Here is an 18726-nt window from a genome sequence, read left to right as displayed (position 1 = left end):
GAGAACAGCCTGGGAAACATGGTGAAACCCTGTCTCTAGCAAAAATACAAAAATTAGGTGGGCATGGTGGTGTATGTCTGTAGTCCCAGTTACTCAGGAGGCTGAGGTGAGAGGATCACTGGAGGCCAGGAGGTGGAGGCTGTAGCGAGCCAAGATTGCACAACAGCACTCCAGCCTGGGTGACAGAGAGACTCAGTCTCAAGACAACCAGAAATCCTGACCAGTTTAAGGTCAATCAACTGAGTTCCTGACCTGGGACTACCATCCAGCCTGGGTGACAGTGAGATCCTGTCACACACACACACACACACACACACACACACACACGCACACACCAGTCTCCCATATAACAGAAGGGAAAATCAGTCCCCTTATGTCACTTTTTCTAGTTGTCAGCAGAACCAAAATGTTAAGACTAGAAATCCTAGGCCAGGCACAGTGGCTCACACTGAATCCCAGCACTTTGGGAGGCCAAGGCAGGTGAAGCACTTGAGGTCAGGAGTTCAAGACCAGCCTGGCCAACATGGTGAAACCCCATCTCTACCAAAAATACAAAAATTAGCTGGGCGTGGCAGTGGGTGCCTATAATCCCAGCTACTCGGGAGGCTAAGACAAGAGAATTGCTTGAACCCAGGAGGTGGGGGTCGCAATGAGCCGAGATTGCACCACTGCACTCCATCCTTGGTGACTCAGTCTCAGGAGAACCAGAAATCCTGACCAGTTTAAGGTCAGTCAGCTGAGTTCCTGAGCTGGGACTCCCGTCCTGGGTTCGAGGCTCTGGTGTCTGCGGCTTCCCACACGCAGTACACAGACACTGCAGGAGTCCCTGGAGCAAGCAAGGCCCATGACGGCCCCTTCAGGTGACTTCAGGCCCTCTAGCAAGGTGATGTTTATTTACAGAATTGTATAAAACACAAGGCATCACCATTCAAAAACCCTTATATTCTGTTACATGTTTCACGTTAACAAAGAATGTAAATTCTCTAGGAAAGGGATCTTTTTTATCTACACGAAAAGCACAGGCTAGTAAAGACTTGCTGAATAAGTTCAAAGAATATAAATGTGTATAGGTATATGCCGTATAATGGAGGAAAATAGCAAATATGAAACATGTTGGCGAGGAAATCTGGGATTTGATGATCTAGTCAAACAGTCCAGTTAATTCTTCTTACTACACCTAAACATAAATTGGTGAACAAAGCCAATGTATGAAAGCACAGAAAGAAAACGAGAGGATAGTTTATCATCTTGGTATGTTTTTGTATAGACCCTTATAGGAAAGTTCTGTCAGACTTCATAAAGACTGAGATAGAGCACAGTGACACAGGGCATAAAAGATTAATCCCCGCTCTATGCGAAGAGCTCTTACAAACCATGAAGGAGACAAATATCCCAAGAGAAGAATAACAAAGATATTAAGAGGTAATTCAGGCTGGGCACAGTGGCCAAGGTGGGTGGATCACTTGAGGTCAGAAGTTTGAGACCAGCTTGGCCAATATGGAGAAACTCCGTCTCCACTGAAATACAAAAAAATTAGCCAGGCGTGGTGGTGCGCACTTGTACTCCCAGCTACTTGGGAGGCTGAGGCATGAGAATCGCTTGAACCCAGAAGGCAGAAGTTGCAGTGAGCCAAGATTGCACCACTGCACTCCAGTCCGGGTGTCAGAGCAAGATGCTGTCTCAAAAAAATAAAAAGCAATTCAGAGGATACATATAAGTCTAAAAAATACGTTCAGCCTCACAGTAAATGGGGAAATATAAGTGAAAATGAGATGCCATTTTGGCCATTAGATTGGCAACTATGTAAAAGATGGATAATATCCAGTGTTGGGTATTCTCAGATCCTCTTTTGCATTGGTATCGCTTTTTCTTTTTTTTTTTTGAGACAAAGTCTCCCTCTGTCACCCAGGCTGGAGTGCAGTGGCACGATCTCAACTCACTGCAATCTCCACCTCCTATGTTCAGGTAATTCTCCTGCCTTAGCCTCCCAAGTAGCTAAAATTACAGGCACCTGCCACCATGCCTGGCTAATTGTATTTTTAGTAGAGGCTGGTTTCACCATGTTGGCCAGGCTGGTCTTGAACTCCTCACCCCAGGTGATCCACCTGCCTTGGCCTCCCAAAGTGTTGGGATTACAGGGTGAACCACCATGCTCAGCCTGGGATAGCTTTTTCTATCAAATTTAAAATGTACTTCTCTTTGACATAATAAGGCTACTTGTTAAAATTAGAATATATGACTTTGAGGCTGGGTGTGATGGCTCACCCCTTTTCATTCTAGCACTTCGAGAGGCTGAGGCAGGCAGATCACTTGAGGTCAGGAGTTCAAGACCAGCCTGGCCAACATAGCAAAACTCCACCTCTACAAAAAATACAAAAATTAGCCAGGTATGGTGGTACGTGCCTGTAGTCCCAGCTACTTGGGAGGCTGAGGCACAAGAATCACTTGAATCCGGGAGGCAGAGGTTGCAGTGAGCCAAGGTTGCCGTGAGTTGAGATTGCTCCACTGTACTCCAGCCTGGGTGACAGCAAGACTCTTGTCTCAAAAAAAAAAAAGAGATTAAAACCAAAAAGTTGGTTCTCGGGTGCCCTGGTAATGGCAAAAAGCAGGAAATGGGATTCTGTGGTAAGAAAGAACTATTTTTGTGTCTGTGGAAGATCATAGGAGAGACAGCAGAACGTTCTGTGTCTGCCCTGCCCAACAGGTGTGCGAATCCATACCTCCACTCAGGGTTGAAGCTCCCCTCAGTCTGGGGGTTCTTCAGTTTCAAAACCATCATTTCGTGCAGCTCTAGCAGGAAGGCATCTAGGCCAGTCTGATTCAGGAATGTGCTGAGGAGCTTAGCATCTTCTGGGCTCAGATCTGCTTTGTACCTCGAACTGATTTCCCCAAATGGCTCCTAAAACGATGGAAGACCAGATGACACATTAAAGCCTGCAGGAAGAAAGGAGCACAGTCAGTCCCTCTGTCTGGCGGAGAGGAACAGAACCGTCTCACCTTCTGCAGTCGCAGCAGCTGTTCAGACTTATGAGCAGACAGAAACTGCCAGAGGGCAATGGAGTGTTTTAACTGGCATCTGTTTAGGGCCTGCAGGAGGAACAGAATTCCTGAGTGAGGGGCTAAGGTGTCACCTTAGTGCTCTCCTGAGTGGAACCTGAGTGCTCTCCACACGGGCATTCTTCTCTTCACTCCATCTGTACTCATATGATTTCCCTCCTCGTGAAGGCCCTCTCTGTTCTGTCCGCCAGTTCCCGCCTACACCACCTCGGAGTCCATTCACACCACACGGTTAGCAGGGGCTTCGTGCTCAGCCACGTTTGGGCTCTGTCTAGGCTGCTGGCATTTCTAGTGCATTTGTCTCTGCTGTCCCCTGTGTGTTTACACTGGACTGACCAGATGAGTGGTTGTTCTTATCTCCCCATCCTTTTCAGGCAGCCTGGAGTGGCACTTCCTGAATGTGATAGGCTATCACAACAGGAAGCAGGGAGACTAGGATGAGGGGCTGTGCTGATTTCCTTCGAGAGCGCCTTGGTGTGACCCACCTGTAACACCTGTGCTGTCTGATCGCCCATCCGCAGGACGTCTTGAATATACACGTTCAGGTGCATGTTTGGCTCCCCGCCCGCTGTGCTCAGGAACCCCAGAGTGACTTCTATGACAGACAGCGCTTCACAGGCATCGCTGTAGGACTGCAGCTGTCCACTGATGGCACTGAGGGTTGAGCTGGGGAGGGAGGTCTTGGAAAGGAAAAGCAGGAGAGGGCCCTTTATGGGCTGGCTTCTTGTTTCTCACTACCTGGTAAGAGAGCTGAGCCCCTTCACTGCCCAAGCCACAGGTAGGGTCAACTATAAAAGTAACAGTTGACACTTGGACGCACTATGCAGGCAGTTGCCCAGACTTTCCATAGAAACAGATACAAGGGCAGTGAATCTTCAAACCACCCCGGACACCATGGGACACACCACAGGTCTGCCACCAATACCAGCATGCTGTGAGCAGGCACGGATCGGCTCCATGACACACAGAGGTCTGCCACCAATACCAGCCAGAGAGCAGAAATGGATCGGCTCCATGATACACACTGGTCTGCCACCAATACCAGCATGCAGAGAGCAGGCACGATTGGCTCTACGACACACAGGTCTGCCTATCAATACCAGCATGCAGAGAGCAGGCACGGATTGGCTCCATGACACACACAGGTCTGCCTATCAATACCAGCATGCAGAGAGCAGGCACAGATTGGCTCCATGACACACACAGGTCTGCCTATCGATACCAGCATGCTGTGAGCAGGCACGGATCGGCTCCATGACACACAGAGGTCTGCCACCAATACCAGCAAGAGAGCAGAAATGGATCGGCTCCATGATACACACTGGTCTGCCACCAATACCAGCATGCAGAGAGCAGGCACGATTGGCTCTACGACACACAGGTCTGCCTATCAATACCAGCATGCAGAGAGCAGGCACGATTGGCTCCATGACACACACAGGTCTGCCTATCAATACCAGCATGCAGAGAGCAGGCACGGATTGGCTCCATGACACACACAGGTCTGCCTATCGATACCAGCATGCAGAGAGCAGGCACGGATTGGCTCCATGACACACACAGGTCTGCCTATCGATACCAGCATGCAGAGAGCAGGCACGGATTGGCTCCATGACACACACAGGTCTATCAATACCAGCATGCAGAGAGCAGGCACGATTGGCTCCATGACACACAGGTCTGCCTATTGATACCAGCATGCAGAGAGCAGGCACGGATCGGCTCCATGACACACACAGGTCTGCCACCAGTATCAGCATGCAGCGAGCAGGCACGGATTGGTTCCGTGGCCTTTCTGCCTCAGCATGCATGGCCATGACATCATTCCTAAGCATTGAACCCACAAGATGTCAATCTGCTTTTACTCTACAAGAAATCTTGCTGATTTGCTGTCTTGCTTGCCCTCTGCAAAGAGCACTGGGCTCTTAGGGAGCCCCCTGGGGTCCTCAGGGAGGCCGTAGAAACTGCGGCTCACAGCAAACATCCAGGGCAAGCTGGAGTGGGCCTAACATGGATGAAAACATGCTCAGAAGGGAAAAGCCCTGTGCCAAGGAGAAAGGTTATGGGGACCACCTGTGGCATTTTGTTCTTGATGTCCATAAAGAGATGTTCGTAGTTCCAGTCGTGTCTGTATACCAGGGTGGGTATTCCCTAAATTGAGAAAGAAAAAAGTTTTTAAAAATTAAATCCATCGTGGACGTTTCCATCAGATGACAAACAGAATCTTCAGCCAGAATTCCAGTGTAGCCACGTGGCCCAGTGTATCCCTTGGCAGAGAACGCCCCTCCCTGTCATTGACCCACTGTTTACAGAAACAGCACAACAGGGAATCCAGCTGAGCCCCAACGGCCAGTTACATGACAAAATATTGTCATATCATTGTGGCCTGGTTCGCTACAGTAGATTTGTGTATGGCTCATTCATGTATTCAGCCACTGAAGGCACAGAGCAGGCACAAGCAGTCACTGCCGGAGGACAGGGAAACGAGGCGGAATTAGAGACAGCTGTGGGCGCTCAGTTCCGGGCCCACTTGGGGGTGGCACAGGGATAGATCTATGTAAGTCCGGTAGATTTGACTGCAGCTGGAAGGAACAAATGCCGTCGGGTGAAAGAACAGAGATGGGAAGTGCCCACTGCGGCTCCCCTGCGTGAGGTCATGGGAGGCAGGGGAGGGAGGTGGCTCGGGCTGGAGGCAGGGCTGGAAGGTTGGGCTGGGCCAGGCTACAGGGCCTCCCATGCTGGACCACAGAGTGTCGGCTGTATCCCATGTGCAGGGAGGCCAGGCAGGGCCATCAGCACAGTGTGAAGAAAGCCAGATGTGTGTTTTAGGCTGTGGACTGAAGAACCTAGAGGTGGGGACCAGTTAGGAACTGCCAGCAGTCCAGGTTACAGACAGATGCTTTTAACTCGAGTGGGCTCTGGCAGTCAGATGAGGACCCAGAAGGCACCGCTAGTGGCGCCTGCGGGCAGGTTCTCCGTGGAGGCTGAAGGAAGAGGGGCCATGGGGGTGGCAGTGCCATTAACTGTGGTAGAAAAACCTAGATGACGAGGCCATCAAGACCTCCACAGTCAGCCAGGTGCGGTGGCTCACACCTGTAATCCCAGCAGTTTAGGAGGCCAAGGTGGGTGGATCCCTTGAGCAGACCAGCTGGGCACTGTGGTGAAGCCCCATCTCTACCAAAAAATACAAAAATTAGCTAGGTGTCATGGTGCACACCTATGGTCTCAGCTTGGGAAGCTGAGGTGGAGGGAGGGTGCAGTGAGCCGAGATGGCACCACCGCACTGCAGCCTAGGAAACAGACCCTGTTTCAGAAAAAAAGAGCTCAACGGTCCCTTGGGGGACTGAGGTGCAGATGGCCCTGCAGGAGAGGGCTCAGGAGAGCAGGAACAGATCAGCTCCATGACACAGAGGTCTGTGTGGGTGTCAGGGAGGGGACGAAGATCAGACTGTGGGGCGAGGTGCTTCTCCCTCTCACAAGAGACACTCCAGAGACTGCTGTTCCAGCAGATGCACCGACCTGACCAGCAGCAGTGGTGGAGTCAGCCCTACCTTGAGGCTCAGCCGGGGCTTGCTCTGAAGGAAGCGGCTGATGATCTGCCGCTGAATCTTCTCCAGGTCGAACTCCTGCAGGGTCTCCTTGCCCTGCTCCACCTGGTACTGGCAGTTGGAGAGAATCAGCGGGGTCAGGTCCCGCTCCACTTCGTAGCTGAAGACATGCAGGTCAGTGACCTCGGAGGCATCCACGGAATAGCTGAGGGGCAGAAGGGCAGCGCTTGTCGTCCAGGCCAGCCTCCAGGCTGAGTGCATGGGCTGAGGGCTCTAGGTTGCAGGAGCCAGCTCCTGTGTGATTTCTCACAGCTGGAGCAGATGAATACCATACCCAGGTGTGGGGTGGTCGCTGGCTTATGAGGGCGTGTCTGAAGTAGTGTCTCTTAGGGAAGGGGCTGAGGCTTGCTTCTATCTGCCCCACTGGGCTGGGGACCCCAGGCTGAGCAGACACCCCTTCCTGTAAGCTCATGCACGCACCTGCTGTTTTCCTCGGAGAGTTTTTCCACCGCATAGACGATTTCATTGTGTAGGCGAATCAAATAGCTGACAAGAGCGGTAGCACAGAGGCCCAGGCCCCGTCGACGTGGCAGAAGGATCTCAAAATCAGCGTCCAGATCCAAGTCTGTGCTGCAGTACTCTTGAGGTAGGTTGATCTCACCTTTAAACGACAGGGTTATTCTTAAGCAGAGAGGAGGTCAACTCCTCACAGAATCTAGGCGTGGAGAGGAGGCTGCAGAAGCCATCAGCTCCACACACAGCCAGGAGCCAGGTCTCGGTTCTGTGCCATCTTGTATGCTGATGAGTTTCAAATGCTCTCAGCTCTCTTTTGTTCAAGCCATTTAGGGACTGAAGAGGACTGAGGTTTTATTTTCCTCATCCCAGACACCGCCATCAAAAGAGTCGCTAGCTAAGCATTAACACAGTGCTGTGTTCACAGGATGGGCTGAGTCAGGCTGATGGGAAAAGCTTTCAGACCAGGCTCTCCTGGAATGCTTAGTGATGGGGGACAGGACACTAACCGTTTGTCTCGAGCGATTTTCTCAGTTTGTTCCATGTCGACAGAAAGATGGTGATTCTGTTCTGTAGTAGCTGCCTCAACCCATCTGTTGAACAGAACACTTCGTGAGAGCCCTGTGATAGCATCCCCCTGCCAGCGCCACACCACCCGTTACATGCTCTGCCAGGAGCCCATCTTTGCTGCTCTGTGCAGTCGAGCATGTCTGAGGTGCAATTTGAAGCACTGAGCTGAGTTTGTGGAGCCAGAGAGGGAGATGCTTTTCAACTGCACCAAAAGCTTCTGATGTTTTTGGGGTTCAAGTACCCTTCAGCTCATGCTAAGGGCTTAGGCTATAAAGTGCCCATTAGCCCCTCCTTTCCTCCTCCCCACCCCACCCCACTCTGCAGTGACCCTTTCAAACCACCAAATGCGGGACAGTCCTGGTCTCGTCAGAGCAGAGCCACACCTGAACTGTGGCTGCTGATGAAGCCTCTGATGGAGCGGTATTCAGCCTGCGGGACGTTCTGGAACCGCTTCACTAGCTCCCTTTGCAGGGCCAAAATCTCAGGCAGGAACTTCACCAGCCTCAGCTCTGCTTCCTGGAGAAGGGAAGACCACCTGGTAACAATTTTTATTTACCTAAAACATGTTACTGGGGATATAGACTTTGAGGCTGGAGGGGAGACTTAATCTGGCCAGTGTCATTTTCTGTGACATAGCATGGAGCTTGAAAATGGAAAAAGGGCCCTCCTGCTCTTCCTGCAAGTCTATGGACAGTGCAACGTGTTAGAAATGGAGGACGGAGAAGGTGGAGCCCAGCCTTTGTGGAGCTGGTACATCAGTCAAGTGCACCAAAGGCTGATGAAGGAAATGTGCCCCCTGAGCCCATGTGACTGGCTGGGTGTGGAGAGAAGCTGCTGAGAGAAGAGACCCAGAGCTTAGGCAGTGAGGGCTGGCGTTATTCCTGCATGTCGTTCCGAAGACCTAGGATCTAAGCATCTTCGATATAGTGAAACTGCACCTGAGAGAGCGCAGCATTGAGAGGAAGGCTTTCCTGTGCTTGGAGCTAACATTTCCTAACTCACCAATACAAACTTCCAGTCATCTTCTGCCTTGCCAGACAGCAAATACTAGTTCATGGAGAGAGATGATTAGAAAATCTATCGTAGAAAATGAAAGTGCAAATGGATGAAAGTTAGAAAAGTGTGCCTCCCTGCCTGCCTTCCCTCCCTCCCTACCTGCCTGCCTTCTCTGTTGCCAGGCTGGAGTGCCATGGCACAATCTCAGCTCACTGCAGCCTCTGCCTCCTGGGTCCAAGAGATTAGCCTGCCTCAGCCTCCCAAGTGGCTGGGACTGTAGGCATGTGGCACCATGCCCAGCTAATTCTTTTATATTTTTGGTAGAGACGGGGTTTCTCCATGTTGGCCAGGTTGGTCTGGATCTTTTGGCCTCCCAAAGTGCTGGGATTACAGGCATGAGCCACCACACCCAGCCAAAAAGTGTGTGTTTCTAATTCCAACAGACATGATCAGTACACTTGATGGCTCCCCAGTACCCCACCACTGTCAGCACACACCCACTCACTCGCATATTCCACCTACACCTCAATGCTTAGACACAGGGAGGAGTTTGGTTCGATCTGCCCATGCTCCAGCACTGCAGACGGGAATAGAGCAGCTGGGAAAGAGCTGCCTCCTTTTCTTTCTGGCTGAGTGATGACAGAGGCCTTCTCCTGGCCTCCATCTTCCCCACAGGCCGCGGCTAATCCCAACCTGGGTGTGTATTTCGTCTGTGACTTGACACTTTAGGCGATCGTACAGTTTGATGTGAATGAAGATCTCTGTCCCTGAGTCTTCTGCTACAGACATTCTATTTAAAATCAAAGCACTGAAATAGTCTGTGAAGACGCCTCGTCTTTAGGAATGATTATACTACATAGGAGCCCAGGGCCTTCAGGTCTACTGGGGAACTCTGCACTGAGAAAGGGAGGCAGCCAGGGTGAGCCAGACGTACCTTCTGCAGGAAGTGCCAGAGGATGGGCACTCTTTCTTTGCCATTTTTCTGTTCCATGATGTGCTGGAGGTGCTCAACTGTAATTCTTTTCCTGCAGCTCCAAATCTTAGAGCAATGGACCACACTTTTCCGGGGCAGGTGGGGCAGGAAGGTCACTGGGTCACCATATATTATTTTGGCCACAGGGTTAGAGCTGATACGCTTATCTTGGCTCATCAGAATATTAACGGCGGGAAGGGTTTTATCTAGATGCTGGATGGAGAAAATGAAACAATTCTGGAAGTGAGGTATTGCCACAAACAGATTGGAACACCCAGTCACTCCACCAGTGGGTATCTGCATACTAGGGAGTTTGTCCCCTGCTCTGAGTGTGTCATCAGGCATTTCCTTAGATCTTTTATTCTAATTTTAGGGTTCTTTGTTTATAGATTTATGTCTCCCCAAACAGAATGAGATTCAGAGACCTATATTACTCTTAGTAGTATTGTGACTGCTAGATGAGTAATTCAGCTATGATTGTCAGTTCATTTTTAGTGGGTATTTATGTGATGGTTTGTTTCTCTACCTCGTACATTACATTCTGCTGTAAAAAGTAATGGAGAGAAAAATACTGCCTGCACTTGGATTCCCAGTAATTCCTCGGACTGACTCATGAGCAGCTGCAGGAGGGAAGAGCACTTGGGGACAGGAGGAGGATGGGGTGACTCGAGGTGGAGAGCGTCGGAGTCGGGCTCAGCCACAGGCTCCTGCTGGCACCACTATGAAGGGCAGCCGGCAAGGAGCACTCAGCAGATGCCGGGAGTCAGCCTTTCTGGGCAGGGGAGCAACGCAGCCGCCACTTCCTGCTTACCTCCAGTTCAGGCAAAATCACAGCTGCAATGTCCTTTTCCCAGTTGTTCCTGTTTTCTTTAGTTGACAGTCTTGTGTCAAAATTTAAAGGTCCTGCAAAAAACCCCGAAATGTGTAGGTTGCCCAAGGCACAAAGAGCACAGCAGTCCATGTGTAATAAACACTAAATAAGTGTTTAATGGAAATAATGCTCCCTTTGAGGCAATAGCTTTCTAAATTAATCTAAGTATTTTGAAATAGTTCTGCTGCTACCATCACCTCAATGATCTTTAAGATAATGTCAATCTCTAAAATTTCCCTCTACCTTACATAATTGTAATCTTAGAACTATTTTGAAAAAAGTACTGAAAGAACAGAACCTAAGCTTCAAAGCCCAGGACATAGTAACAGGGGCCAGGCCATCACCAGGCACCTCAGCTGCTGCCACCCAAGCCTGAGGCAGACCACACAGACTCTGCAGGAACAGACGGTCCGCCTGATTCCAGGATTCTGTCATTTCTTCAGTGTGACCTTGTTGATATCCCACCAGAATAAGAGGCTTAAAATCAAATCAGATTGTTCAAAATGGAAAATGAATACGAATGCTGGTTTCGGGCAAAGAAGTATCTGAGGTGGGAGCAGATTTTCTTATCACGGGCAGGACTTTTTATTGCTATTATTATTACTTTAACATTGTCCTCACAATAGTCATTGTGGTTTTTGCAGATTAGCAAATCACTTTTAATTCTGCCACTCACGGATAACCATTTTACTAAGTTGTTTTGCAAGACCTTTCTGTATAGATTTAAAAATTTTTTAAATTAGCTCAGTGAATACAATATTTTATTGCCTGCTTTTTTTTTTTTTTTGCCATTACTGGACATATAAACATTTAATACATCAGCACACAACTGCGATGTGTTTGGGAAAGCAGGACCTGCGATGGTGACGTGTCTTTGACACACACCACCTGTATGGGCAATACGCACTCCCAGCATGGTAGGGGAATGACCTGCGGGGCTGCCCTTGGAACTGAAAAGACTTCCCATATATGCACGCTGAACATTTGTGTGCAGGCGCTCCCAAGTACTGTGGGTCTTAGCCAGGCAGGGGTGAGTGGAGAGAACAGAGCAGCTCCTAACATCCCTTGGGCAAGCAATGTGCTTCCTGTTCCCAGCTCCGGGCATTGCCTTCCGTAGACACAATTTTCTCTGTGTGTTCTCTCATTCTTTCCAGCCACAGCACGGACAGAGCTCGGACTGGCCACGTGTGGGGTGGTCCAAAGACAGCGAGCCGCTTTCGCTGCAGTTGTGCCGTGTGATCCCCACCCAGCCCCTGCCCCTTTCCTCACTCTTGCCAGAGAGCTGGTTCCCCTCTTGGAGAAGCCTGCACAGGACGAGGTGGACCACACTGGTGGTCTCATCAGCACTGTATCTCAGTATCTTGGTCAACTGCTCCAAGTCCTTCAGGATGTGCTGCTGCAGAAAGCCTTGTGGATCCCTCACTGGAGGCTTAATGATGTTCATCAGAGCCTGTGAGGGCAACAGAACAGAGCGTTCAGTGGGATCTGGGATCTGATTTGTAGATGAGATGGGGAGCCTGGTAGAGGCTGTTGGGAGTGGAGCACCAGCACTGAGGTGGAAGGAGGTCTCTAGGATGAAAGCTATGGAGTTATCCAAGCACGATTCAAACAGGTGAAAGGAAGGCGAGCAAGCGGAACAGCTGCTGGCTTTTCTGTTATTAGAGTGAGAGAAAGAATCCTCAGAGCCTGTACTTTTTGCCCTCTTGGTTAGTATTAACTTAGAAGAATGCAGTGTGCTCTCTGTTTCTTCCCTAGAGCCACAACGAAGACACAGGTGAAATAACGAAGATGGCAGCCTCTCTACTCCCAGATGTGAACCAAAGACAGAGCTGTTGATCGGAAGTGGATTTTATATCCTCTGGTGAGTATTTCCCCATACCCTCCTGTGCCACAGGGGCCGGAGACATGACGATCTGCAACCTTCATATTACTTTACAGACTAATTATCTTCAAAATGCAGCAGCTAGGACTCCCTGGGAAGAGGGGAAAGCAGGTTCTTCCTAGAGTACCTCAACACATTGTTTGGCAGCACCGGGCTATACCTGGGGACTCTGGGCAGCTCCCAGAAGCAGAGCCAAGTGAGTGAGTAGCCGGATAAATATGAAGACCAGTGGGGGCAGCTCTCGGTCACATGTCACCACCAGGTCTCTCCGCTGCGGGTTGCCCAGCACGTGGCCGCTCTGCGTTCTATCTACACTGTTGCTGGAAAGAAAAAGAGAACACAGGGTAGAGGCTGAGGCCGGCCGCCTGGATGCACTGCATGTTCTCAGCACTTGGACTGAGACTCGTGGCCGAGAAGACAGCTACGTCCAGAGAACTTCATGTTCCACTAAGCCCAGGCCATGTTCCTAAGAGTCTATCGTGACAGACTCGCCTTTCTGGCGGACCAGACCCCACTGCATTCTCAGCATAAAGTGGCTGTGCTGTGCAGTGTTGACGCTGATCCTGGGGCAGGGTGTTAGGACGTAGGCCTGGACCCATCTTTTCCATTGAAGTCTCTGTCCGGAGAGGAGCGACTGGGCTAAGAACAGCTAGAGTTTGGGACAGTTGGTATCCCATGGGTGTCCACGTTGTTCTCATTTTCCCAAAGGAAAAACTGAGATCCAGAGTCTGGCAGATGGGAGGGACAGTGTGGTAGATACTCTCAGTGGCAAAAATATTAGAGATTGGAGGACACTGTGATAGTTTCTGGAGATAACATGAAAATATGTTAAGCTGTGACTGTAGTTGAACAGTCAGAACGCTGACTGTGCGCAGGTTCCACTCTGAAAGGAGCATTTAGAACCGCACTCATCTTGGTGTGGGGTCAGATTTTTTTTTTTTTTTTTTTTTTTTTTTTTTTTTTGAGACGGAGTTTCGCTCTTGTTACCCAGGCTGGAGTGCAATGGCGCAATCTCGGCTCACCGCAACCTCTGCCCCCTGGGTTCAGGCAATTCTCCTGCCTCAGCCTCCTGAGTAGCTGGGATTACAGGCACGCACCACCGTGCCCAGCTAATTTTTTGTAATTTTTAGTAGAGACGGGGTTTCACCATGTTGACCAGGATGGTCTCGATCTGTTGACCTCGTGATCCACCCGCCTCGGCCTCCCAAAGTGCTGGGATTACAGGCTTGAGCCACCGCGCCCGGCCCTGGGGTCAGATTTTTACATGGATTCTAAAGTCTGGCATTTGATAAGACTATGTCTCCTTCATTTTTCTCAAAAAAAAAAAAAAAAATGGAGAAAGCTAAGATTGTTGACAAATTGAGATGGCATCTGCTGAGGAGACAAAAGCCCAGGTTTGGGCCCTGCAGACACACGTCCCTGTGAACTAGATCATCTGTTTATGTCTCGCATATTTCTATAGAGGGTGTACCCAAGGCCCAAAAGGAAGACACCTGTGTTAATATTAACGGGTATTAAAGTGTAGCCTGCTTTGCATTTCAGGGCCCAGTGAGCCAACAACAGGTCAGATAACTCCCTGCTGTGTGACTCGTGGGACTTCGGCATTGCTATTCAATATGACACAGGTCCGGATGTACTGGAGTAATTAGTACTATCTTGAGTATCGCTTTATCAGCTGGAAGAAAAACAGCCTGACACCCCAAGGTTTGAGTACTTAGGAAATACAACCCCGATGCACACACCTGACCATTTGAAAGCCATCATGAGGTTTGTGGTTAATGCCTCCGATTGGTGCACGACAGTCAACGCAAAAGCTCTGTTCCATCGGCCTGCCGCACTAGAGTGAAGACAGAGGGCACTCAGAACCACTTCTGGAGCCAGTACCATTTTATGTACAAACGCTGTCCTGCAAATGATACCCCCTTACCGCTGCCTCAGACGTGCGCAGCCTCAGATTGTCCGTTCCAGCGTTTCAGGTGGGTAGATAACCCATGGGCACAGGGTAGGTACTCACTAATGTTGTACATGGGCAAATTTGAACTTTTTTTTTTTTAATGAGAAAATCTAAGCTTTATTCCCAGGGTGACACTTTACAGGCAAGTACATGAAATTCAACCTTCCTTTCTCATGGTCAGCATTTTTTCTATTCTTCCATCTATCACACTGGCCTGTAGCTCTTCATGATCTAATACCAAGAACACTAGAATAGCTTCCAAACTGACTTTCTTATGTCCATTTGGACTTTTTCCTATATTTATCTTGCTCTGTCATCCAGGCTGGAGTGCAGTGGCACCATCCTGGCTCACTGCAGCCTCGACCTCCCCAGGCTCAAGCTATCCTCCCACCTTAGCCTTCCAAGTAGCTGGGACCACACGCATGCACCACCATGCCCTGCTGATGCTCTGTGTTTTTTGTAGCGACAGGGTTTCAACATGTTTCCCAGGCTGGTCTGAAACTCCTGGGCTCAAGCAGTCTGCCTGCCTCAGCCTCCAAAGTGCTGGGATTACAGGTATAAGCTACCTGCCACACCTGGCTTGGACTTTTTTATTTTAAAAAATCCAGTCATATGATCTACTTCCAGAGGCTCATTTTTCTAAATCAGATATTATGCTACTGAATACTGAGAATCACAGCTGACAACAGACAAACCAGTCACAGAATTTCAGAGCTGGGAGCATGCCTGGATAGAATCTATTTCAGTCTCCTCATTTCATGGACAAGGAAGTGATTGAAGCTCAGAAAAATGAAATGTATATATCAGTTTTTCTCTTTCCATGTCTCTTATATACTGTATTAAATGACACGTATCAGGCTGGGCTCAATGGCTCATAATCCCAACACTTTGGGAGGCCAAGGCAGGATGATCACTTGAGCCCAGGAGTTCAGTGTTAGTGAGCTATGATCATGCCACTGCACTCCAGCCTGGGGAAGAGAGCCCAACACTGTCTCAACCAACTAACTAAGTAACACTGACTAATAACTACTACCGTGTATCAGCTCAACCCACCAGGCTCTTGCTCAGCAAGTATAGATACGGTATGGAGGACTCTGAGCTAGATACTTGAGAATACAGAGAGGAATAATCAAGTTCTCCCCCCAGGGGACACAATCTACAAGTCGCTTCTTCCTGTCCTTTGGCATCTGGACGAACCTTGTCTATGGGCTAATCATGCAGTCTGTGGTCCAGGCCACACCTCGCCATTCTATCAAGACCAGGGCCACTGATCCCGTGCTGCAGTGGCTAGAAAGAATGGCTAGCAGCAGTTCCCAACCCTAGGGCACCTTTGTCAGTGTCTGGCTTTAGGTCTGACACTGGGAGGAGGAGTGCTCCTGGCCTCCAGGGTCTCAAGGTCAGGCATATTGCCAGACGTCCCACAGGCTGTCCACAGTGCGGAGGCTGCGAAGCCCCAAGCTAGAAACTTTTAGCGCCATTGACACCACGTGCTCAGAGCACCCAGGGCAGTCCACAGTGAGCCTGTGCTCTCCTCACCCACGATCCTGCTCCTCCCACCCTGGCATGCGTGCCACCCCTCAAACCCTATCTTAAATACCAAGACTCACCTCTCCCACGGAGCAAGGATGGCCATTGGGACAAGCTGTGAAGAGAACAGGACACACATTGGCTAATGAGGTTTCACCAAATCACCTACATTGAAAGGGGAAAGCTAACACTCTACTCTCTGGCCTTGACCAAAATATGAGAATGGGTGTCCAGGGCACCCACCAGATCCGGAGCTGATCTGTTAAGTGCTGTGACACCTGCCTGAAGCTCAACAGGTGTATGTTATCAGTGAAAAATGTCTGAGTTTAATTGTCTGAAGCACAGAGAAATTGGAAGATAGGCCCGTAGCAGGCGCACTTCTGGAGCAAGGTGGATAGAATTCTAGACCCTTCAGTTCTCTTTGATGCTGTTTTTTGTCGCGAGCATATTTTAAAACGACTTTGAAAACTAGTTTTAAAACATTTACTCAGGCAATAGCAAAAGTTACATGTCAGGGGTTATATTAGTCTGTCTCCCACTGCTATACCTCACGTATTGCAGAAGAGCTATCTTTGTGTCAAAAACTTGTTGTTTTGTGAGGGGCCTGTGAATGCGTCTCTGCTGTGCTGCCCGTCCCCTCCGCCTCCCAAAATAGCATATTCCAGAGAACAGAAGTGCGTCTCAGAGGGTCTTTTCCACACGACCAAGAAATGGAATGGTTTGGATCATCTAGCCAGTAGAGTGCCAGCTCCTTCAAGCCACCCATATTCCGCAGACACCATGGGGAGAAGGCAGGTGATTTGGGACCCTGAGGCATAAACCACGTGGACCCCAAGTCGAACCCAGTGCTTCATGGCATCCGGATACCCCGTGAAGCTGAGAGGTGTGTGGGATCATCCAGACCCCAGCACTTACTGTACCACTGGACTCCCTCCAGACCTTTCCATCTCCTAGCTTGAGCCAGCAAGTCTTCAGGCATGGTTGGGAGAAAAGCATTCTGAAAAACAAGAAAACAGACCACTAGGTAAGTGAGCATGTGGAGGTGTGGTTGCTCAGCAGGAGGCCTAGAGGAAGGAAGTGAGCATGTGGAGGTGTGGCTGCTCCGCAGGAGGCCTAGAGGAAGGAAGAGAGTAGTGCTTCCCTTCTGCTTGACTTCTGAAGCTGTCTGTGAAGAAAACAGAACAGCTCCCAGTGAAATAACAAAGGCCAAGGCAAGTCTGCCACTATCTTGTGTGCTCAAGAATCAAGGAGATAAAGATGCTCAAGAGTGCCCACAGCTGCAGCTTGGTCTCCACAGTGACAAGCTCTTAGTGCAGGTGCTGGTGAAGGCCAGTGGAATCGGAGCCTATTCTTACCGCCATGTCGGCTGGGGAGAAGGCCAGATTCTTTAGGGGTTCCAAGACTTTATTCTGTCCGCACAGAAGGACGGCTGCAGCATGAATGGCCATGTCTGTCACTGTGCCCTCAAGGCTGCTGTTACTGGGGCCTGCCCTCAACAATGGCAGAGAATTGTCCACGAGAGATGTTGCAAAGTGCCTGATATCAGTAGATGAAAGGATCTTGCATTCGCCAATGAACTGGCTCACAGCTTCACGTTGCTGACAGGAAAAAAATTTAACATTAAGATACATCAAAGAATATTGTGTGAATTCAAAGGTCTACTCTCAGGCATACACTGACACCAAATATATATCAAATATCAAGGTAAATATGGAGAAATCACCATTTGAAGGGCAATTTTTCAGAGAAGAGAATTTGCATAAACAAACACAGCCTCCACATGCTTAAGCATCAATTCTGATATTTTGTGTGTGAAACATTGTCTTAGGTTCTTTAGTTTTCATTATAATTAATTCTTTAAGCTTTGGGTTAAACAGAAAATAGTTGTTACATATAACAAGGTTGAAAACCTCCATCCTAGATAAAAAAACTATGGTATGATTTGTGTTAACTTGTATTCTGCTCAATAAAGCCCCTCCAAATGCTGAGACTGAACTCAGCCTTGAAGGTGGTTACTCACCTCTGGCGTGGGGTGGAGGCGCTCATTGTGCGATCTGTACAGAACAGCCACCTCTCTGAACAGCGCCAACAGGAAGTGGGCTGCCTGCAGGGCTCTGGGGGTCCGGCAGGCCTGCAAAATCAAGGGCATTAAGTGAGAATTTAAAGGCTCAGCAGGTCTTTTTTTTTTTTTTTTTTTTGAAATGGAGTCTTGCTCTGTTGCCCAGGCTGGAGTAGAGTGGCACAATCTTGGCTCACTGCAACCTCCACCACCCGGGTTCAAGTAGTTCCCTTGCCTCAGCCTCCCACACACACACGTATACACACACATTTTATTTTTTAAGTAGATACAGGGTTTCACTATGTTAGCCACGCTGGTCTTGAACTGATCTGCCCGCCTAGGCCTCCCAAAGTGCTGGGATTACAGGCATGAGGTACTGCCCGCCCCCAGCCCCAGATCTACCTAGGGGCCAAATGCCCACATGGTTTGCATGTGAAAAGGAAAGTACCTCAGCCCTCAACCCACCAATCAGGGAAGGAGCCTTTTCTAGGCCTGGACACCTGGGGTCCGGCCCCACATGGGCCACCAACTGGCAAGCAACTTTTGGGCTACAAAGTTCCTAAAATACTCTCAGATTAAACTCAATGCAGGTTTAGCAGCCAGCTTAATAACAGAAGCAACGGAATCACCATCTGTTCTTCTGACTCCTTCACTGGTCTTAGAAACTTCCTGAGCAGAAAGGATTTTCTATTTCCTCTTTTCCTGGCACAGGAACTCAAAAAGGAAGCCAGACCAGACCAATTTAAAGGTTAGATTCTAAAAACATCTTTATATTT

At 49.4% G+C, this 18726-nt stretch overlaps 1 protein-coding gene and 1 long non-coding RNA gene across 9 annotated transcripts in view; one reads left to right on the top strand and one right to left on the bottom strand.

The window, feature by feature from the left end:
* The window catches only part of RNF213 (ring finger protein 213), a 116060-nt gene that overhangs the window by 1117 nt on the left and 96217 nt on the right, over nt 1-18726 (bottom strand). For all 6 annotated transcript variants that reach the window (XM_035301997.3, XM_078374863.1, XM_035301995.3 and 3 more), the window contains 17 exons: nt 17912-18022; nt 17247-17489; nt 16807-16888; nt 15972-16006; nt 14153-14247; nt 12571-12730; nt 11798-11978; nt 10469-10560; nt 9619-9870; nt 8072-8204; nt 7628-7711; nt 7086-7266; nt 6609-6810; nt 5131-5208; nt 3543-3737; nt 2998-3087; nt 2721-2899 (listed from right to left, as the gene is read on the bottom strand). In XM_035301997.3, the coding sequence (XP_035157888.3) occupies nt 2721-2899; nt 2998-3087; nt 3543-3737; nt 5131-5208; nt 6609-6810; nt 7086-7266; nt 7628-7711; nt 8072-8204; nt 9619-9870; nt 10469-10560; nt 11798-11978; nt 12571-12730; nt 14153-14247; nt 15972-16006; nt 16807-16888; nt 17247-17489; nt 17912-18022 (2393 nt within the window). The remainder of the gene's footprint in view (nt 1-2720; nt 2900-2997; nt 3088-3542; nt 3738-5130; nt 5209-6608; nt 6811-7085; nt 7267-7627; nt 7712-8071; nt 8205-9618; nt 9871-10468; nt 10561-11797; nt 11979-12570; nt 12731-14152; nt 14248-15971; nt 16007-16806; nt 16889-17246; nt 17490-17911; nt 18023-18726) is intronic.
* Nucleotides 1-18726, top strand: part of LOC103793418 (uncharacterized) — a 29079-nt gene that overhangs the window by 5277 nt on the left and 5076 nt on the right. For 2 of the 3 annotated variants that reach the window (XR_013536066.1, XR_013536064.1), the window contains 2 exons: nt 12284-12389; nt 13953-14386. This is a non-coding gene — a long non-coding RNA (uncharacterized LOC103793418). Of the gene's footprint in view, nt 1-7139; nt 7252-12283; nt 12390-13952; nt 14387-18726 lie in introns of those variants that run through there. The other variant, XR_013536065.1, reaches the window with a different exon arrangement.

Source organism: Callithrix jacchus, chromosome 5 (assembly GCF_049354715.1).
Source record: "Callithrix jacchus isolate 240 chromosome 5, calJac240_pri, whole genome shotgun sequence".
Lineage (NCBI taxonomy): Eukaryota > Metazoa > Chordata > Mammalia > Primates > Cebidae > Callithrix > Callithrix jacchus.
This window is presented reverse-complemented; position numbering and strand designations above follow the sequence as displayed.